The sequence below is a fragment of the Miniopterus schreibersii genome, assembly GCF_964146895.1.
Source record: "Miniopterus schreibersii genome assembly, chromosome: 22".
In the NCBI taxonomy this organism is placed as follows: domain Eukaryota; kingdom Metazoa; phylum Chordata; class Mammalia; order Chiroptera; family Miniopteridae; genus Miniopterus; species Miniopterus schreibersii.
Genome location: NC_138124.1, coordinates 950,828 through 973,564, shown reverse-complemented (window position 1 = coordinate 973,564; position 22,737 = coordinate 950,828). Strand labels below are relative to the sequence as shown.

Below are 22,737 nucleotides of genomic sequence, written 5' to 3'. Positions count from 1 at the left end.
GACATAACAAGGGCGCCTCAGCACACCCACCGGCCTTTTCCAAGAACACTCCCGTCTGTTCCCCGCTGGCGGATGCTCTGCCGATGGTATCAGAGCCCTTCACTTTATCTGCCATCAACCTGCCCTGAACACAGGGGAAAAAAAAAATACTCATTTTGTTCCAGTTTCAATTCAAACAAGCTATTTTTTTGGTCGCCGGGCTTGTCTTTATTTTCCTTTGACCCTCAGGGGAATAGGCTATTCTGAAACCTCGCTCGAGTGTCCCCTCCTGGCTGAGGAGGGTCAGCGGCCTGTCAGCAATCCAGAGCTGGATGTTTTGAAACAAGGCAGAATTCTATTTTCCAAAAGGCCACCAACGTCCACTTCTGACCAAAATGAAATAAAGGTACAGGATGGACCCTCTTCTATGAAATAAGACACAGAACCAAATGCATTTTTTAAATTTACTAATTTGAGAGAGAGAGAGATGGATTTGCTGTTCCACTTATTTATGCATCACCGGTCGCCGCTTGCACGGGCCCTGACCGGGGATCGAACCTGCAACCTTGGCGTATCCGGACAACCCACTGAGCTACCCGGCCAAGGGCTGGACCCTTTAAAAATCACATTTTTGCAGAATATTTCATGACACAGGGAACATAATAACAAAGTAAAAACCACAGACAGGAAGCTATAGATAAGCAATGGCAAGAGGATCTCTGAGTGGCAGAAAAGGTGACAGTTCATTTCTTCTTTAGTCCCAAACTCTAGGATTATAACTGATTTTCCTCCACCCGAGCTGTCCCATGAAGGCACGACACTTTCAGATTCTCTCTCTCCGCTTTAGCGATTAGACCCTTAAAAAAAAAAAAGATAGATTTAGGCCCTGGTCTGCATGGCTCAGTGGTCAGAACATTGGCCTGTGCGCCAAAGGGTCTCGGGTTCAATTCCTGGGCCAAGGGCTCGTACCTCGGTGACAGGCTCCATCCCTGGCCCCAGCAGGGGTGCATGCGGGAGCTCTCACATCGATGTTTCTCTCTCTCTCCCTCTCTCTCTCCCTCCCTCTTTCCCTTCCACTCTCTATAAAAATCTATGGGAAAAATATCCTAGGGTGAAGATTAATAACAGGAAAAAATAGCTTTAGAGAACTTGTCGCCTTCGGTACCTAACAGCTACGGCAATCAGGACTTCAGATCTCAGGAATCCATGTCCTGGGACTCACAAAAAGGCACCACAGAAAATGAGCTGAGCTGAGGGTGCTCACGGGGACCCCACAATGCTCCTCCCAGCCTCGGCGCCTCCGGCCGTGCCAGACTCCTGCTCATCAGATGGCCCATCCGCGCTGCTCAAAGCCAAAGTTATATTTGGGCTGAATGACGACGCCGCCGTGAAATGCAAACAGGACTCCCAGCCACCCACCCAGCTTCCCCACCACGCCCACCCTTCCCTGCACTCCGTCTGGATGTCTGGAGTCCGTGCCACGTGTGCCCACACCCTGTCCCTTCCAGGGAGCCCAGTCATCCCAAAGGCTCGTGCAGCTGGGGCCTCCGCGGGCTCCTCCCATACAAGGCACTGGGCCTGCGGAGGGGCCGTTACTGTGACTGTGGGGAATGCTGTGTATGCTGCTCGGAGAGATGCTGGGTTTATCCAAGGACACGGTCGACCTCCCCGAGAGCACCTTCCAGGGAATGCGGAGGGCGGGGACGCCTAGCAGGAGCTGGGCGCACATCTGGATTCTCTAACCGGCCCGCTCCGCGTGCGGAAGAGTGACTCAGGCTCTCCCAGGGTTGAAATGACCACTGTTCATCTAACAATAACCTCACATACTTGGCAATGCATTAGAGCGTCTTCAAGTATTTTTTCCCCCAAATGCCCTAGGGATTAATGGACCATCTTTTCTGAGTTCTTCTTTATCCGCAAACTCTGAGGTCCTAGGATGTGCCAGGCACGGTGACAGCGGGCAGGGGGAGTCGTCACACCGGCTCCTGGGTGCGCTGCCTCCCTGCCCGGCCTGGGTGGAAACATCTAGAAAACATGCAGGATTTCCAAAGAGCCACACAACCTGCTGCTGTTAATAGTCATTAGTTAGCACCAAAATGCAATCCTTACAAAAAAAAAAAAAAAAAAAAAGAGCTCTGGCCGGTGTTGCTCAGTGGTTAGAGCACCAAAGGGTCATGGGTTCGATTTCCAGTCAAGGGCATGTACCTGGGTTGCAGGTTTGATCCCTGGCCCTGGGCGGGGCGCATGCAGGAGGCAACTGATCGATGTGTCTCTCTCACATCGATGTTTCTCTCTCTCTCCCCCCCTCCATCCCCCCTTCCACTCTCTCTAAAAATCAATAAAAAAAATATCCTCAGGTGAAGATTAACAAGAAAAAAGACTGACCCTATGATCAAATAGTTTTATTTTACTTAAGTATGAAAATTACCTTCCTCCTTACCCAGAATCTCAAAACCTACTGTTCTAAATGGCTGCAGGAGGGGCCAACAGCTTAATGTCGGAGAGAAGGCAAGAAAGTAAACTGTGCGCCCCCATGTTCATCGCAGAGTTACTTACAATAACCAAGCGACGGAAGCAGCCCAAGGGCCCAGCAGTAGACGAATGGATAAAGAAGGGACATTCGCACCATGGAATACTACTCGGCCATAAAAAAGAACGAACTCTTACCATTGGGGACCACACGGAGGGACCTACAGGGTATTATGCTGAGTGAAATAAGTCAGACAGAGAGAGACAAATACCATGTGATTTCACTTATATGTGGAATCTAAAAATCAAAACAAACAAAACAGAAACAGACTCACAGAGACAAAGAACAGAATGACGGTTGTCAGAGGGGAGGGCGTTGGGGGAATGGGTGAAAAAGGTGAAGGGGAGCCCGGCCGGGCGTAGCTCAGCGGTTGAGCGTCGACCTAGGACCCAGGCGATCGGGGTTCGATTCCCGGGCAGGGCACATGCCCGGCTTGCGGGCTCGATCAGTGACTCTCTCATCATTGATGTTTCTATCTCTCTCTCTCCCTCTCCTTTCCTCTCTCTGAAATCAATAAAGATATACTAAAAAAAAAAAAAACTAATAAAAGGAAACACCTCTAAGCATGGGGAAAAAAAAAAAAAGGTGAAGGGGTTAGAAGTACAGACTGGAGGTGACAGAACAGTCACCGGGATGTAAGTAGAGCACAGGGGATACAGTCAACGATACGGTAACAGCTACGTATGGTGCCAGGTGGGTACTAGATTTATTGGGGGCATCACTTTGTAAATTATATAAATGTCTAACCACTATGCTGTACACCCGAAACGAATATAATATTTAATGTCAACCGCAATTGAAAAATTTAAAAAAATTAGATTGTGCAAAATCATGTTCAATGTGGGCACCCCACAGGCTCCTCCCTCCTGGTGCCAGAGCAGAAAGGGACCACAGGGGCGGCGGGCCCTCCGCACCCACCGACCGGGCGTGGCTGGCCGCCCCCCCCCCCCCCCCCCCCCCCCGTTCCATCGTCTCATCCCTTCCCTCACCCACAGCAGTGCGGGGAGGCTTTCAGGGAGCGTGGCTCTGAGATGCTGAATTTCCAAACAGAAAACTAGAAACGGGAGGAAACTCCCTCCAGGGGGAGTGCAGAGATGGGATTTTAAATGGCAGAGAGTATAACAGATTCTCTAAGAAACAACCTCAGCTCCGTATCGACCGAATGAGAGACCTTCCCGAATCAATGCCCAGATTTGGGGCAGAAAGACGCTCCTGAGAAAGACAAGTATCGCCCGATCTCACTTATAGGTGGAATCGAGTGAACAAAATAAACTAGTGAACAAAAAAGATCCAGAGACATGGAAGCGTGGAACAGACGGAGGGATCTCAGAGGGAAGGGGGGGGCGGGAAGAGATTAACCAAAGAATTTATACGCATATGTGCAAAACCCATGGACGCAGACAGGGTGGGTGGTGAAGGCCTGGGAGGGGATGGGTCCAGGGTGGAGGGAGTCAATGGGGGAAAAGGGGGACATCTGTAACACTTCCAACAATAAAGATAAATTAAAAAAAGATTGGTCATCAGCACCCCGCATTATAGCAAACGCCGGCACACGCACACACACGCGTATCAGCTCTTCTCTGCATGAATGTGCTTTTCCCCTCCCTACGCCTCCCAGATCCCTGTCTCTCCAGCATTCATCTCGAAATGCTGAATAGAAAAGTCCCTTTGGGGATATTCAAGGGGACTCACCCCCAATAGAAGGACGCAGCCATGGCCACCAATGTGCCCCCCCAGCATTTGAGCTGTCTGGGCGAACCAGACCATGCCCACAGCTGTTGCTGCAGATCCCACAAATTCTAGCTGTTCCTCGAGGCTCTTTCTAGATGCTAGAAGAAAGTCTAAATTGAAGAACACCCAGCAGGCACCGTCAGAAAGGGCTGGAGTCCCCTTGGCACTATTTCCTCCTCGCGTGGTCTCCAGGCACAGTTCTGTGGTATTTGTCTAAAATGACAATATCGCCCGGCTGGCGCGGCTCAGGGGTTGAGCATCGGCCTAGGATCCAGGAGATCGAGGCTCGATGCCAGGTCAGGGCACATCCCGGGTTGTGGGCTCCATCCCCAGTTGGGGCATTCAGGAGGCAGCCGATCAATGACTCTCATCAGTGATGTTTCTCTCTTTCCCTCTCCTTTCCTCTCTCTGAAATCAATAAAGGCATATTTTTTTTTTTAAAATGACAGTCCCACCCTCCACCAACCTAGGAACTCCTGTTCACGGCAAGCCAGGTGGAGAAGACGCCTTCTTCTACTCTCCCACCAAAGAAGAGGAAAGAGCCAAGCCATCAGAAACAAACGGTACAAAGTCACAAAGCACACAGGCGTTAAAATGCCTTTGTCACCTACTTGGATGACATTTATTATTCCCAGCTGGCCTTTTGTCATTCCACGGCACTCCCAACGTCTTCCAAAAGAGGGGAGGGCCCTGGCTGGTGTTGCTCAGTGGTTAGAGCACCAGCCTGGGGTCTCGGGTTCAATTCCTAGCTCAGGGCAGGTACCTGGGTTGCAGGTTCGAGCCCCAGCCCCAGTTGGGTGCATGCGGGAGGCAACCGATCAATGTGTGTCTCTCACATCGATGTCTTTCTCTCTCTTCCCCCCCTCCCACTCTCTCTAAAAATATCAATGGAAAAAATATCTTCGGGTGAGGTTAACAAAAAACAAAAAAAGAGGGGAGGGAGTTGGCTACGCAGTGGAAATGACCTTGAGATAAGACGACAGGCTTCTCTCCATGTCCCAGGTCTGAGCCAGCTGGCCCCTCTACAAAAGAGAGGCTCATAAACAGCAACCTCAAGTTCAGCCCCGACACCATCAAAGGGACTTTCATGGGCCTTCCTAACCAAGCATCCGGCCCAGGGTCACAAAGCTCGAGAGAGATTTTTCTACCGATCACCATGTCCCCAATATATTCACTTTTTTTAAAGAAACTTGGTGAGGTCTTGGGTGATCAGAGGGAACTAACAACAATTTCTGTTTCTGAAAGGCTTTAACATGTCGGGAGAGCAAACACGCCTTAGCAAAGAGCAAAAACCAGCCTCTTTCAGGGGCACCTTGAGATCTACACAGTGAGAGTGACGGTGAGGTCCCACCTGTCCCTTGGCCGTGTCCCCCCATGTATCCTGGGTGACCAAGAGAAGGTGAGGCCTCCTGGCCCATCCAGGCCTTGACTGTCCCATGGGCCGTGGGTGTCCGGCGGGGCGGGCAGACCTGGCTCGGGCCCCAGCCACCAAGCAGCCAGCGTGGTGGACCCGAGGACTCACCCTCTGGGGACATGCTCAGCCGCACCTGCAAACTGAGACGAGGAGTGGGGCTGGGGCTGTGGGGCTGGGAGCTGGCGACAACCTGAGCGACACAAGACTTAACTCCTATCTTCCGTGATGTCCCTGCCCCTAGCATAGCCCTGCACAAGGGCCCTGTCAAAGGGTTGAACCGACCCAGGAGAAACGCCCAAATGCAGGGAGAAAGTGGCACCTTCGGGTGACGCCAAGCGAGACCTCAGTCCCACCCCCTCGGCAGGCGGCTCTCGGGAGCTGTGGGATACGCCAGCAGGTGGCTTTCCACGGAGGACACAGGCTAAGAACGGGCGAAGGAAGACAGAAGTGAAACAGCTGGCAGAAGGTGACAAAGACCAAGGAGAAGCCCGCATGGCCCGTCTTCCCGTGTGGGCGACAGGCCACCTGGGCAATGAGGCCGACGGTGACAGGCCCCGCTTCCTCCTCTGGCGTGTGCTTAGCCCCCCACGCTGCTCCTCACTCTGTGGTGAACCCACAGCTGTCCCCGTGCAGCCAGCTGGCAGGGCTGCCTGGCATCGCAAAGTCAAAGATAAGGGGGGGGCATATCTAGGCAACAAGACCCAAAGGAGCACTCGACCCCGTCTAAGTTGATAGCAGCTCCCTCCAGCTCCGAGGGGGGACAGGTGGGCTGGGTAAACACCTGGCCAGGGCCCCTGGAGACGGGTCCCTGGCAGTGCCACCCGATGGGAAAGGGTAAGAGCAATCTTCCCGGAGTTCCCAGAGCAACGTCAGAGTGGCCCGGGCACCACTCCCGACCGTGCCATCTGGATGCAGCCCCCGGAGAGGCATCCAAATGAAATCCGTGCACCGCGTCCCCATCGAACAAAACATGAGACACCCAAGCCGAGAGGTGCACACCCGGGAGCCAGCGCCATCGAGGGGGACGACCCGCGGGCCCGCCACCAGGTGAACGAGTCAGCGAAATGAGGTCTATCCATGGCCCCGAGCATCATTCAGCCTCAAAAAGTTAGGAAATTGGCCCTGGCCGGGTAGCTCAGTGGGTTAGAGCGTCATCCTGAGATGCCAAGGTTGAGGGTTCGATCCCCGGTCAGGGCACATACAAGAGTCAACCAGTGATGCACAGATAAGTGGGACAATGAATCCATGTTTCTCTCGCCCTCTCCCTCCCTCTCTCTGTCTCTCAAATCAATGAATAAAAATTTAAAAAGAAAAAAAAAAGACACTTTGTGAGTCACAGTTCCCCAGAGGAAGGGCCACGGCAGGACACAGGCCACGCTGGGACGCTGGAGGGTCCCAGGGTCCCTCTTGAGGCGCAGGAAGGGAGCTGGGGGGACCTTTACTGTGGTTCCCCCGGGAAGGAGCGGGTTTAGGAATAATTTCAGTGGACTCTGGGGCCTAGAGGCTGTCACTGTCCCCAGCTGTCTGGGACCTGGCCCTGGGGTGATCAGGGCTGGGGTAACGTCCCTGAGCGTGAGAACCTGACCAAGGGGCGTCTGGGGTTTGCACCTGAGAGGTACGCTCACAGGTGAGTCTCTTAGTACCTCTAGGCAGTGCCAGTCCTGGGAGGGGCCATCCCCCCAGGGTCAGCAAGGCCCCCCATGTCCAAGCAACACCGACAAGGAAAGGACATGGCGTTAACAGGACTGGAGGCTGAGGGATGGACTGAGGATGTCACTGGGTGCGCTAGTGGGGAACAGAGCCAAGAACTCCAGACGCAGCTCCCCGGCCCGTCCACACCCCTCTCCCAGCCCCCCCCAGGGCAGGCGGGGAGTGGCACAGGAACGGGGTCCCCGTCAGTCCCGCCAGGAACGGGGTCCCCGTCAGTCCCGCCAGGAACGGCACAGAGGGATTAGCAGGATGGGAAAACCCCAGGAGGAGAAAGAAAGTGAGACCTAAGCAGGGAGGTTTCGGGGATGGGCGGTGTGTGTGTCTGCGCGACCCATGGGCTCAGCTCCGGGTCCCAGGCCCCGAGAGCCCCGGGGCCCTGCAGGCCGGGGTGCGGGCCAGAGCTCGCGCACTCCGTGATCCCCCACTTCAGAGCAACGACTTTCTTTCCCCCCAAAAAAACCCTGTAAATGAAAAAAGTGACAATGCAAGTCACCGGGCCGGTCAAGTATCAAGAAAAAGCACACGTCTGGTTGGGTTAAAGCCTGTCACGCAAACGGAATGGAGAGAAAACGGTGACAGTGACGACAGCTGCAGGATGGACGTCCCCGCCGAGGTTTCTACCAGTTAGTCCCGAGGAGCGAGCGGCCCTGATGAGATCCCACGCAGGTTAATGAAAGCACTTTCTTAGGAAACGCGTAACCGCCACACGCGTCCCCAGGCCGCGGAACGGACAGGGAGCTGGTGGCCCTGGCGCGTCTGCAGGAGACCTCGAGCGAGTCACTTGGATTTAGGGGGAAATGTGGCCTGTCTGCTCCGAGAGGGGCGGGCCTGAGGGCGTCCCAGGACAGCTGCCCTCACCCTGCCAGCTCCCTCCTTCGGTGTGGACCCGAGTTTTATGAGTCCACAGATTTCCTGAGTCGCTGTGCATGAAGATGACCGGGACAGAGGATGGACGGATTTGTAACAGATGAAAGTGATTTCCAACTTGGCCGCGAGCAACAGGAGAGGCCCCACCCGTGTCTGTGTCTGTGCCCGGGCTCCGGACGGAGCGGCTCAGCCCTGGACGTGGCCACCCCCTGAGTCATCACCAGCACACACCCCACCCATCAACCTACTTGGAGAAATGGAGCTGCTGGGTGAGACCCGGGGTCTGGGAGCCACCCCGGTGGGGAGCCAGGGTGGCACAGATGGGACACCACCCAGCACCGAGCACCGGCGACGTCCGCCTCCCGCCCGCCCTGACACACTGTGCCTGTCCTATCAAGAGTCCCAAGGTCTGCCCTGGCCGGTGTGGCTCAGTGGTTAGAGCATCGGCCCGATCACCAAAGGGTCGAGGGTTCGAATGCCGGTCAAAGGCACATACCTGGGTTGCAGGTTCCATCCCCAGCCCAGTAGGGCATGTGCGGGAGGCAACCAATCGATGTGTCTCTCTCACATCGATGCTTCTCTCTCTCCCTCCACTCTCTCTAAAAAAATCAATGGGAAATATCCTCAGGTGCGGGTTAACAAAAATAAATGAGGGGACAGGGCTGAAGAGACCCACCTGCCCACAAGGGTTCAACCTCACCGAGAGGTTTCAATGGTCTCTGATTGACAGAATGAGCTACAGAATCCGTTATCACCTAACGAAAATAGACTGGTTAGCAAAGTATTTCAAAATACAGTATCCCCAAGGGAAAACTAACCAGAGGGTAGGCGGAGGGCAATGTATACAAACTGGACTCTGGGAAAAGGCGAAACAAGGCAATGTGGAAAGCCAAGAGGAGAGTCTTCTGGAAAAGCAGGAATCAGAATAGCCTCTCCCCTTTTCCTGTGAGGTCTCCCAATGCACTATATATAGCAAGGCGAGCCTCCTACAAATCAGGACACAGAGCTCCGTTATGGGAATTCAGCAAGGAGCTGGGCCGCCCCACAGTGAAGGGCAGGACTCTGGTGGTCACAGGGACCCCGATGGTCACAGAGCCCCTTCTCAAAATCCCCAAGTCAAGAAATCCAGAAACGTGGGTTAGCTTTGACTTACATGGTCTTTCCAAAGTGTGTTTTAATGAGGGCCTGACTGGCCTTGGGGACAGGGGGGCTCCTTATGGGGACAGTCCAGGGCAAGTCGAGGACATCACGTAACATTTAGAAGCCTGGCCCAGGAGCACCGGATACTGGGAAGACCAGCAGCCACGGAGATGACTCAGTTTCCCGCCTGGAGGCAGATCTACCCCGCAGGTCCGGGAAAGGTGTGACCTGCGGGATTGATGGTCACCACAGTGAATGACCATCAGATAAGGATCCAGCTAGACCACAGTGTGGCAACCGGGAAGGTCACTGAAAGCTATGAAGGAATTGTATGAAAAACAACAAGGTTTCTAACCCATTTTTAAAACGGGCGAAGGTCCTGAATGTTTCTCAAAGAACATCTGAATGGCCAAACAGGTACATGAAAAGATGCTCAGCGTCACTAATCATCAGGGAAACGCAAGTCGAAACCACAATGAGATACCACCACACACCTGTCAGGATGGCTATGACCCGAAAGACAAGAAATAGGAAGTGCTGAGAGGAAATGGGGAAAGGAAACCGTGTGCACTGTTGGTGGGAACGTAAATTGGTGCAGATACTGGGAAAACAGTGTGGCGGTTTCTCCAAAAGTTAAAATTATCTGAGTATGTATCCAAAGGAAACAAAAACACTATGCCTGCCTGATCGGAGTGGCTCAGTGGTTGAGTGTCGACCTAGGATCCAGTAGATCGAGGTTCGATTCCTGGTCAGGGCACATGCCCAGGTTTCAGGCTCGATCCCCAGTAGGGGGCGTGCAGGAGGCGGCCGATCAATGGCTCTCTCATCATTGATGTTTCTCTCCCTCTCCCTCTCTCTCTCTGAAATCAATAAAGATATATTTAAAAACAAAACAAAACACTATGCCAAAGAGATATCAGCACTCCCTTGTCTATAAAGCATTATTTACAATAGTGACATGGAAACAACCCAAGTCTCCATGGACAGATATAGCTGTAACATATATATTCCACATCATATATTACATATTAACATTCCAATTATATATAATGGGATTTTATTCAGCCATTCCAAAGAAAAAAATCCCACTGTCTGTGACAAGATCCATGGACCCTGAAGGCATTATGCTGAGTGAAATAAGTCTGTGATCTCACCTATGTGGCCTTGTCCTGGCCTGTTCCTGTCCCCTGGGTCTTGTCCTGATGTCTGCGTTTGCAAGTCTTTTAGTCCAAGTCAGATGGAGGAGCCGAGCCTCCCAGGGACAGGGCTCTGCCACCGGCCAGGACAAGCCAGGCTCCCTGGGAAACGGAGGGGAGGAGAGGAGACCCGAGCAAGAACAGAAATCAAAGGAGAACCCTGCCAGGTCTCATTTCAGGCTCTTCTGAAAAAACCAACCAACCCTAAAGCTTAGGGCAATGACGCAGGTAGAGCACTGATAACCCGGTGAGCCTGGGAAAGGGAGTGAGAGTCACAGGAAAGGGCAGGGACAAAAGTGACAGTCGGTCCGAGAGAGCAGGAGAGCACCCCGATGGTGTTTTCCCAGAGTCGACATAAGGACACAGGATGCCACGCTCGAATACAAGTACGGAGCCCAGGTTGTGGGAAAAGTCACTGTGTGTTATTTCACGCATAAACGCTATGGTCTCCATCATTCTAGAGAGACAACGAGAGGTGTCACCACAAAGCTATGGAAGCCAAAGGCGAAATATTACACAGTAACCCAGACAGGGTTTGGGGCAGAGAGAGGGGACTCTCAAGATAAGAGCGCTGGCCCCTCTGGGGCCACGGGATTAAGTCCAGGAGGGGCGCGTGGACCTGGGCCCAGCACCCACTTTACAAGTTGGGAAACTGAGGCAGTAGGCATGTGCAGGTCTCCCCCAGGCAAGCCCAAGCCCAGCCACCTCGGGCTGTGCTTTCCAAGATCCTCCCTGTTTCTGGGAGCATACGTAGCAGGATTGGGGTTTGCTGGTGTTACCTGTCACCCGGTCACCCCTGAGGTTCAAGAGGGGGACGGCGGGGCTTTCAAGGCACAACTCCCTGCCTCCTCCCTCCGACTCCCTTGGGCAACATATCCTTATAGGAATGATGATTCTTCAACATCCCTCCGATGTCCCCGATAATTACTCTGCTTTCCTGCCACCAGAACCCCTGCCCCCTAGGCCGATCCTGTGTTCTGGTCCCTCTCTTCCTCCAGCCCATCAGCCTTGCGCCCTTCGGTCACTTGCTGCCCCTTCCGCCCTGGGCCCAGGTGGCAGCAGCCTGGTCCCCCTGGACACTGTGCTGGAGGCCGAAGCCTATCAGTAAAGAGACATCCAAGCTTCCTACCAACAGAAACCTGTGCCGAGTCACCCTCGACACCCTCCCTTGGGAGCTCCAGGCGGGTGTGTGTGTCAGACTCAGACACCCCTTTTCTTTCCACCTGTGGCCTCGAGGGAGGTGGCTCCTCCCACCAGCCTCACCCAGCACCAAGGAAGCCCATGTGACCAAGAAGGGCTTCCCAAGCCAGAACCGCCCACTAGACCACAGCCCAGGGATACAAGGGCTGATCTCCCTACTGGGTGGGGGACACAGGCAGGACCTGACCCCCCCCAGGATCACCCAGGCGCCCTCTCATTCCACTGGGCGTGACTCAGGAGGATGCTTCTGGAACCCCCTGTGCAAACGAAGCCGTGATGTAGACCCCAGCTGCCACCTCCAGAGGCTCGCAGGCCAGGGCAGGAGGGGTGTCCGCGAGGCTGCATTCTGGGTTCCCACGGAGCGGGGACCCACAGTGGTCTAAAGAGCTGATGCTGAGAGAAGCCACCATCCAGAGAGTGTCAGCGGGCGAGGCTTCCCCGACTAAAGGGCGCTCTCACTATGCATTCCCACGAGCTCTGATGGAGCAGCCCTGTCCAGGGCAACGACGCAACACAGAATAGACGCCAACTGTCTGCACCAGGCTTCCACGGTCTCTGTGCAAAGGCACTGAACACATTTTGGTCTGGCAGACAATAAGTCAGTTCCCAGGCTTCTCTGGCCGGTCCCCACGCCAGCTCCCCCGATCCAGGGCTTCGAGCCTACACCTTGCTCCTGCACAGGTTATGGCCCAGGTACAGTCCCAGGGTGCCCTGAGCCTGTCACACGCTCCGCCCTTCCGGCCCCTTGTCTGGCCACATCCTTTCTGGTTCTCAGAGTTAAGCCCACCTTCGGAGAGCCTCACTGGGCTTGTATCCTGCATCCTTGGGCTGCGAGCCCCACTAGGGGCCCCTCCATGGACACGTCCTGCAGTGTGATCAGTCCCTAAGGTCAGGTCCATAAGAGGCGCAGCCTCCTCCTCATTTCCATCTCCAGGGCTGGGCTGGGGCATGGCTCAGTGAGGAGCAGCTTGGGGCACTGGTTTGATCCAATGGGCAGGATCTGGGAGGCAGCTATACACAGCCCGGGCTGCAACGGGCACACAAGTCACTCACGTCCAGAGGACCGGGAGGGCTCAAAAACCCACATGCCTCCAGCCCAGTCCTGAAAGTGCCAACGCCAGGCTTTCTGGGCCTGGAGGAGATAACTTACACCCAGGCCAATGCACCCACGGACCCACCCCAGGGAGAATGCCAGTCTCTCCCCATGAAAGCATTCAAGGAATTTTACTTGGGAGCTGGGAGGTGTCGGGGAACCCCTGAAGGCACCCAAATCCCTGAAGACCCGCCCAGAAGACTGTGCTGGTCCTTTGAGACAAGAGGTCGGGCCAGGGTGGAAGGGGAAATCACGGGTGGGTGTGATCGGACAGGAAAATGTGGGGTTCCAAGTCCCAGGAAGCCTTTCAAGGTGACGGATGCAAGACAGCTGCTCTGGGCTCCCATCCTCAGGCCCCTGTGTGCACGTTGGGGGGTGATGGTTGCTACAAGCGGCAAACGACATTCTGGGTTGGAAGCATTTTGCCTACTGGAAAAGAAACTGTATTTGCTGAGGTATAAGTCTTTCTAAAAAGGAGGCCACAGGAGCCTCTGGCTGGTGACAACAGGAAGTGGTACCGGGGTAAAGTTAAGCCCGTGGTGTAGGAGGCAGACACGTGGCTGCCTGGAGCCCTCATTCTGGGGACACAGGGCGTTTGTATGAGCGGTCACCCCTCCCTTCTCGGCTTCAGGCTCCTGGGGAACAGGAGCCAGGAAATCCCACAGCCCTGTCCAGCAACGTTGCGTTTGCTGACCAGCCAGCCAGTGGGTGCCTCCGAGAGCAAGCAGGACAGTGTTGCTCAGCCTAGGAGCCATCACATAAGCATCATCTGTGTGGGAATCAAATATGCAGATTCCTGGGCCCAATCTCAGCCAAGCTGAGTCAGAAACACTGGGGACGGAGCCTGACAACTGTAAGTTTTAACAAGCTTCTCATGATTCTCAAGAGAAATCTGAGAAACACCATCAGAGGAAAAGCTGTGGAGTCAGGAAGACCTGGGTCAAATTCCAGTACCACGACCTAGCAGCTGTGTGGCCTTGGGCAAATGACTTAACCTCTCTGAACCTCTGTTGACTCATTTGTAAAATAAGTAGGAAGCACAACCAGCCTGGCAAGGAGGGTTAGAGATCCGCAAAGGCAGGAAAGGGTATGCATGGTGAAGACCTATCCTCAGAGCCATGAACAATCTTGACCCCCATCTTTGGGAGGGGGGCAATCTGACACTGAGAACTCAAGGGACTTCCTAGAGTCCCTCACAGGTGATGAAGGCCCGTATGAGCCCCTATACCAGGACTCAAGCAAAGGGAACAGGAGGGAGACATGGGCTAAGCTTTGAATGGAGGCCAAGGCCATCTGCCTTCCTAAGGGGTGTGACCTGGAGGTGGGCTCGGCTTACTAGATGGACCTGCAGTGACTCCCTTTGGGTAAAGGAAGAAGGAACAGCAGGCGTCCTGGGCGGGCCCAGCCTGAGTGTCCACAACTCCTGGGAGGTGCAGGGAGAGAAGGGACAGGGAGAGAGAAGGGACAGGGAGAGGGAAGGGACAGGGGAAGAGAAGGGACAGGGAGAGAGAAAGGACAGAGAGAGGGAAGGGACAGGGGAAGAGAAGGGACAGGGAGAGAGGAAGGACAGAGAGAGGGAAGGGACGGGGGAGAGAGGGACAGAAGGAGCCCAGTGGAACAATGCTCCCTGTTACTAACCATGGGCAGGACTCACCAACCCCCCAGAGCCTCAGTCTTTCCATCTGGAAACTGGGTTAACTTTCGGAAACTTAAACAGTCAGCTATGGGAAGGTGCCTGCAGAGTGGCCTGCTCACAGCTGGCATCAAGAGGCAGGCGCCGCTGGGATCACCCCACCCGTTATCTGGGGTGCGTGGGGCACAGAGGAACTTGGTGGCAGTTGCACCGTTGTCCCAAGACGAGATGTTCTCTAAGACTGAGATTTACAGCCCGTTTTGGTTGGTAAAGTTATCAAACATCCTGGCGCACCGGGTCTAGCCAAAGCCAGAGGCAGGAACTTTCAGGCCAGGGCGCCTGGGAATTGGTTTCCCTCCTTTTTACTTAAAAGGCAGGAGCGGCCGGAGCGGAGGACGCCTGGGGGCCGCTGGAGTCCAGCCCTGGGATCATTCTAGCTCAGTGGCCAGGTCTGGGTGACACTGAGAGACAGGGCACCCCCTGCGCCCGGGCATCTAAAGTTCCCCCGCTCTCTCCTCCCCGCCGCAGAGGGGCCTCCTGCGGTGCACTGTTCCCCTCCGGCCATCGGCCCCTCGTGTCCAGCCGCTCTCCCGGCCACGCCCGCCCAGCGCCACCCACCGCGCGCCCCACACCAGGTGCCAGGAGCGACCCACACAGGGCCCGGGAGCGCCCCACACGAGGTGCCAGGAGCGCCCCACACCAATCCTGGGAGCGCCCCACGCCAGACCCCGGGAGCGCCCCACGCCAGGCGCCAGGAGAGCCCCAGACTAGGTCCCGGGAGCGCCCCACACAGGTCCCGGGGGCGCCCCCCACCAGGTGCCAGGAGCGCCCCAGACCAGGTCCCGGGAGCGCCCCAGACCAGGTGCCAGGAGCGCCCCAGACCAGGTCCCGGGAGCGCCCCAGACCAGGTCCCGGGAGCGCCCCACGCCAGACCCCGGGAGCGCCCCACGCCAGACCCCGGGAGCGCCCCACGCCAGGCGCCAGGAGAGCCCCACACTAGGTCCCGGGAGCGCCCCACACCAGGTCCCGGGAGCGCCCCACACAGGTCCCGGGGGCGCCCCCCACCAGGTGCCAGGAGCGCCCCGGACCAGGTCCCGGGAGCGCCCCACACCAGGTGCCAGGAGCGCCCCAGACCAGGTCCCGGGAGCGCCCCACACCGGGTCCCAGGAGCGCCCCAGACAGGTCCCAGGAGCGCCCCACACCAGGTCCCGGGAGCGCCCCAGACCAGGTGCCAGGAGCGCCCCAGACCAGGTCCCGGGAGCGCCCCAAACCAGGTGCCTGGAGCGCCCCAAACCAGGTGCCTGGAGCGCCCCAGACCAGGTCCCGGGAGCGCCCCACGCCGGGTCCCGGGAGCGCCCCAAACCAGGTGCATGGAGCGCCCCACACAGGTCCCGGGAGCGCCCCAAACCAGGTGCCTGGAGCGCCCCCCCCAGGTCCCGGGAGCGCCCCCCCCCAGGTCCTGGGAGCGCCCCCCCCAGGTCCCGGGAGCGCCCCACGCCGGGTCCCGGGAGCGCCCCAAACCAGGTGCCTGGAGCGCCCCCCCCAGGTCCCGGGAGCGCCCCCCCCAGGTCCTGGGAGCGCCCCCCCCCAGGTCCCCGCGCCCCGCCCGCGCACCTGCTGAAGACCAGGCAGCCCAGGTGGTTGATCTCGTGGTCCGAGCGGCGGCGGCTGTAGTCCTCCCACAGGTCCTTGAAGGCCGTGACCGCCAGGATGAACAGCACGGGCGCCAGCGCCAGCCCCGGCTGGAAGGCGTTCAGCGCCGGCACGAAGTTGAGCAGCGCGATGAAGACGAAGTAGACGTTGGCCAGGCGGTGGAACTGCTCGAACAGGTTCTTGGGCAGGAAGGACAGCAGCGTGTACTTGGTGGTCTTGAGCCGGTTGTCCGCCAGGGGCCGCGCGCCCCCGCGGCGCCGCCGCGCGCCCTTGGCCGCGCCCTCCGCGGGGTCCTCGGCGCCGGGGGCCGGCAGCAGGTTGGAGCGCACGGTGCGCGTCCGGCCCTCGCGGCGCCCCCGCCGCCTCCGCCGCCTCCTGCGCGCCCGGGGCGCGGGCTCCCGCTCCATGGCCGCGCGTCGCCGCTCGCGCCCGGCCTCGCCAGCCTCCTAGGTGATCATCGCCGGCGGCCCGGGCGCGGCGGCGCGGGCTCCCCGCCTGCGGACGCACGGAGACGGCGGTCAGCGCGCCCCGCCCGCCCGGCCCGGCCCGGCCCGGCCCGCGGGCCCCTCGCTCGCGCCGCCCGCGCCGCTTCCGCCGCCGCCCCGGCCCCGCCCCGGGCCCGCCCCGCGCCTCCCGCGCCCGCGCGCATAGCGGGAAACGCCAAAGAGCCCGCTGCAAACTTGGGGCCGCTCGGGCTCGTTCCCCAGCCGAGCGCGCCGTCTCCCGGGCACCCTGGCTTCCCGCGCGCGCGCAGGGCTGGGGCCTCTAGCGGGGGGACCCCCCCCTCCTGGAACCGCCCGGAATCCGAGTCCCCGCGAGCCACGCACCCCAGCGCTCGGGTGCCTCGGTCTTCCCGGGACAGCTGCTCCGGGGACCCCCGCAGAGGCGATGCCCCCGCGTCCCCCCCGCGTCCCCGCCGCTGCCCAGCCTCCACCTGCCTCCAGGTTCACTTCTGGGGTGAGCCAGACTTTCTGTAACCTCCCTTCTGCAAATACGAGTTTTTAAATGTTTATTTGAAATCGAAGGGAGGAGTCTGGCACTGTGGCCAATACAGGCTCTTTTTCGTCTCTGGTGAACTCGGAGGGACAAAGGGTCCCTTGTGTGCGGGGCTCTGGGGTGGACTCTGCGACCCAGACCCGGGGCAGGGAATTGAGGGTGGCTGTTGGGGGGTGGGAAGGACCAGGAGGGTGTCTCAGGTGGCAGAAGTGGCTGTTGAGGCGAAGGACTCCCCGGAGTATCCACAGGGAGTGCGGGGACAATATCCCTGCCTGGGAGAGGGGTGGGGGCTCCGGTTTCCACAGTAAGACCCCCCCAGATGTGCCTCCCACTGCAGAAGTACAAAGGGGACAAGGTGTCCAGGGTGTCTAGCCCTGGAGACCGTGGCTGGGGATGTGGGTGAAAGGCACAGTTTGGGGTGCCACCTGTCTGGATGTGGGGAGCTGCTGGCCCCCTCCTTTCTCTTCCTGCATCAGGACCCTCCGTCATCTCAGCACCCCAGCAGCTTCTGCTGGCCCGGATTCCTCCCCGGGGTGCGTGCTGGACTCACTTTTCTAACTTTGTTCAAACCACTTGTCGCTTCCCCGTGACCCGCTCTCAGGATGGTCCCCGCCTGCGCCCCGGCTTACACCCCATCCGGCCCTGTCAGGGAGCCTTACCACAGACCACAAGAGTTACCAGAATCCATCCCAAGGAGGGTGGAGGGACAGGTGCTGAGAAAATGCCCCCCCCCCCCCATTGACCTGTGAAGGCCCAGGTCAGAGGAGGGTTTGGCTGAAGCTTCTGGCTTCCCAGGGAAAGGGTCAGATCTCCCAGGGGACCCACAGCTTCCCCGGTTTCCGTGACAAAGGCCTCCTGGATCACGTTTTCCTCCATCATCCCACCCCGGGAGGCCTGGGGCCTGCCGGCTCCTCCATGTCCACTGCAGCCTGTGTCCCCAGGGTGTCCCCAGGGCCTCAGGTCGGCGGGTCTCCCTGCCTCCCAGTCTCCTTGCTCCAGCCAGTCTGGGTGTTGCCAGAGTGGTTACCAGACCCTTGCGGTTCTTACCCTGGAGCGCACAGGTGTCCCCTGGTGCTTACAAGGTCAAATGCTGACTCCTCAGGCGGAGGTCCCTTGAGGCCCTCAGGGGACTGGCACCAACTTGCCGTTTTAACTCCGCCCCCCACTCCCGGCCTAGCCCCAGGGCGGGAGGTCTCCTTACCCTTCTCAGAACAGGCCTTGTTTCCGCCCATCCACATTCCGCCCTAAGGTTCCGAGGTTCCACGGGTCACACTGCTCCTTACTCCTTACGCTGGAACCTTTCCCCACCTGCCCTTCGCCAGTCCCGTTTCCCGCTGTGTTTCCCGCTGCGGCCTGGCTCCTCTGGCCTCCGGGAGGAGTGCGAGCCACCCAACCTCGTGGAATTACTTCTGTTCTGACCCACGTGCCGTGGTACGTAAACCTCCTTAGATTGCTCCACAGCGGGCTGAGCTTGGATGCTCTGACTCTGCCCACTTGGGTAGACTCTGGGCTCCCCATCTGGACCACTGGGCTCCAACGAGGCCTGGGTGCGAGTCACTTCTCCTGCCCTCTTTAAGCCCCGAGTCCCTTCTCTCAGGAACATATGTTGTCCTCGGGGATTTCCAACCGGGGGGCACAGGGAACTGGGCGGGGAGGCCTCTGCTCCAGGTATTGTAGCTGGGGCTGTCGGAAGGGCGTGGGCAGCCCTGAGCAGAGGCCTAAGGAAACAAGCCACCTGATGTCTGGGGAAGGCAGTGAGTGCAGCAGACCGCGAGTTCGGGGCTCAGCCAGCGGGCAGCAGAGACCTGGCCCTCCAGGGCTCAAGTAGGGCCTGGCAGGTCATGATGAGGATTTGGCTTTTAGCTTCAGGAGAAGGGGAGCCTTGGAGGGGTTTCTTGTTATTGTTAATCCTCACAGGAGGATATATTTTTCCCATTGATTCTAGAGATAGTGGAAGGGGGGGGAGAGAGGAGAGAAACATCCATGTGGGAGAGAGACATTGACTGGTTGCCTCCCACACACGCCTTGACCAGGGCAGTGACCCTGCAACCTGGGTACCTGCCCTTCACTGGGCATCTAACCCAAGACCCTTCGGTGCACCAGCTGACGCTCTGGCCTTGGAGGGTTTTGAGCCGAGGAGCCATGTGAGCGACCTTCTGGCTGCTGCGTGACGAGGATGCTGCAGGATCGTGGGGAGAGGGCATGGAGGCTCAGGATGCAGTGGCCACGGTGCGGGTGGGACATGGCCTCCTTCAAGCCTGCGGGATCTGTGGTTGGACCGGGAGGGGGGATGACAGAAGACACGGAGTCAAGGACAGCCAGCAGCTGAAAACGCGAGTTTCTGGGGCAGAGAGACAGAGGGAGGGGCAGGCCTGGAGGTGGCATGGGAGGCAGGGGTGCCCACATCTGAGCTCAGAGGGGAGACCCAGCGGACGGCGGCCTGGGGTCCGAGCGGATCTGGTGGAGCAGAGCGAGCGGGACCAGGGGTGGGGCTGGGCAGCGTGAGCAGCGCAAGGGCTTGTCTGGCCTTTGGAAGGGACAGGCCTCTGGGTTTGCTCCGGATGCAGCAGGAAGCTGTGGTCTGCCCCAGGCAGAGGCATAAGACCGAGAATCTGATTTCCTTTTGAGAGAATGAAAGATGGTTTTCTTCTAGGAGTTTTATGGTTTCTCAACTTACATTTAAGTCTTTAAGCCACTTTGAGCTTATTCTTGTGTGTGGTGTAAGTTGGCCGTCCAGTTGCCGTCTTTGGCGTGTACCGGTCCGCTTTTCCCAGCACCATTTATTGAAGAGACTGTCCGCTCCATTGTATGCTCTTGCCTCCTGTGTGAAATATTAATTGACCGTATAGGTGTGGGTTGATATCTGGGCTCTCCTGTTCCACTGATCTGTATCTCTGTTTTTATGCCAGTACCAGGCTGTTTTGATTCCTGTGGCCTTGTAGTGTAGTTTTATATCAGGTTGTATGATCCCTCCAACTCTGTTCTTCTTTCTCAAGGTTGCTGAGGCTTTTGGGGGTCATTTTTGGTTCCATATACATGTTTGGAATATTTGTTCTAGATCTGTGAACTGTGCCATTGGCATTTGTGAACCCCAATAAATTCAATTTTAAAAACAAGATTGGAAGATGGATTTGGAGCCCAATGGGAGTGGGTGAGGCAAGGAATTGGGGGGTGGCTCAGTCCTGGGCAGTGGATGGGAAAACTGGAAGTACGTTTCCCACAGGTAGACTCAGCGTGATTGGCCACCAGGTGGAATGCTTGGGTGAGAGAAAGAGCCGACTCGAGGGTAACAGTCAAGAGTTAATGACTTGGGGACATACAAGGGAGCTGGACATGCCACCCAAAATATGCCACTTTGGCCAATTATTGATTATTTTGAATTAAAGATACTTGAGAAACAGCCAGAGCAGAAAGGACCCTCTGAGCCTCCTTTGTCCCCCCTGAGAGCAGGAGACACATCCTCACTGTGAAGGGGACCCTCCCTGGACCAGGAGGGTGGAAGGTTTCCTTTATCACCAGAAACAGGAATGTAGGGCACAAGGGCCGTATACACAAACCTTGAATGTCTTCCCTAATTTACTACCATAGCCCAAACCCCTTTGTCTTGTCAATTCTTCACACATTGATTGTTTCCATATCTAAAAGTATTGCCCTTGCTGGTGTGGTTCAGTGGTTAGAGCATCAACCCGAGCACCAAAGGGTTGTGGGTTCCATTCCCAGTCAAGGGCGCCTACCTGGGTTGCAGGTCTGATCCCCAGCCTGGTTGGGGCACGTTTGGGATGCAACCAATCGATGTTTCTCTCCCCCTCCCTCCCACTCTCTCTAAAAAATCAATGGTAAAAATATCCTCCATGAAACAAGATGGTGAGTAGGTAACAGCTGCACCCGCCGCCTCCCGCAACCACATCAGAATTACAACTAAAATCCAGAACCACCAGCACTCAGAACCTCCTCAGATCTGGCTGCACAGAAGCCCCACAACCAGGGAGCTGAAGCAGCACTGAGAGCGGGAGGAAGGGCGTAGAAGCGGGCGGGTCGAGGCTGAATCGCACAGACGCAGCCACAGGCCCACACCCTGTGCCCCGGTTGAAACCTGGGAGGGAATCTCGGCAGCTGAGGTTTCCGGGAGGAGCGAGGGGTCCCAGCCCCACACAGGCCCCAGCCCAGGGCTCCAGGCCGGGAAGAGACGTCCCCACAACTCCGGGCTGTGAAACCAGCGGGGACTGTCCCTGAGGGTCGCGGAGGCCGCGGGAGCCCCAGCAGCTCCTCCTAAGGGCCCGGCTCGGACTCACCCGGACGCTCCCTCTGAGCCCAGTGCCGGGAGCAGCCTGAAGGGACCCGGGACACTCGGGGGGAACTGACCTGCCTGAGATCCGGGCAAGAGGCGGAGGGCGGCTTCCTCCCGGGCAGAAGGGCTGGCGGAGGCCCTGGCTCCTGTGGCGAGTCCTCCCCGCACAGCCGGCAGGCAGGCGCCATGTTTGAGTCGCCAGCGCCTGACGCACACCGTTGGCCCCGCCCCGTGGTTCCCGGAGGCCCCGCCCCTCCCACCTGCAGGCTCACCCAGGCCTTTTCCAGGGGCTTTTCTGTGCAAGTGGCCTCTTGAGCCCCATGCTTAGGACTTTCCTAAAATCTCTCAAACAAGCAGCAGTGGGCCCCATACAACTTGATAAGCGGCCCCAGGCCTGGCACTAGCGGCAGCTGCATTGGCTCATAGCTGGGCCTCTCCTGGGCACCTCCAAGCCCAGCACAAGCACCAGCCATCTAGGGACTGCTGTGTAGCTCATGCTGGGTGGCCCTGGGCAAGGCGCTGGCACAGGCTGACTTTGCACCTCCCGGGAGGCCCCAGAGACAGTGCACCTGGTGTCAGACTCGACCACGCTGGATTACAACCCTACCACATCCACGAGTGACACACTCAAGGGGCACACTTGGTGAACCAAAGCTCCACTGAAGTAAATCCTGCTCCATAGGGGTGTCTCCAGCACAGCAGCTCTCTGGCTCTAGTTGCAGCTGGTCCTCACAGCCAATTGGTCTGGGGGTCATTTCCTCCCAGTGATGCCAACAGCAACCAAAGCTCAACTACAACAGGACAGTGCACACAGCCCACACAGGGGAGCACCTAGAAGGCCCAGCTCAGGTGACTGGGGAGGCTGAGCCACTGGGCCCTACAGGACACCTACTACACAAAGCCACTCTACAAATTCCAGGAGACTTAGCAGCTCTACCTAATACACAGAAACAAACACCTGGAAGCAGCCAAAATGCGAAGGCAAAGCAACATGTCACAGAGGAAAGAACAGAAGAAATCTCTAGAAGAGGAACTAACTGAAATAGAACCAAGCAAGCTAACAGATACAGAGTTCAGAATTTTGGTTTTAAGGATGTTTAAACAGACTATTAGGGAAATAACTGAGAAAATCGATAACATAATTAAGTACCAATTTGAAATGAAGGCTACAGGAACTGAAATGAAGAATAATTTACATGGAATCAACAGTAGAGTAGAGGATGCTGAGAATCAAATCAGCAATTTGGAACATGAGGAAACAAAAAGCACCCAACCAGAAGAGAAAAAAGAATCCAGAAAAATGAAAA

At 57.2% G+C, this 22,737-nt stretch overlaps 1 protein-coding gene across 1 annotated transcript in view; it reads right to left on the bottom strand.

The window, feature by feature from the left end:
* ATP10A (ATPase phospholipid transporting 10A (putative)) overlaps nucleotides 1–16,553 on the bottom strand; it is a gene marked incomplete at its 5' end in the record, with an annotated part of 86,129 nt that extends 69,576 nt beyond the window's left edge. Inside the window, one exon of the mRNA XM_081124546.1 lies at nucleotides 16,108–16,553. Coding sequence (XP_080980672.1) covers nucleotides 16,108–16,553 — 446 coding nt within the window. The remainder of the gene's footprint in view (nucleotides 1–16,107) is intronic.
* Between the last annotated feature and the right edge of the window lie 6,184 nt (nucleotides 16,554–22,737).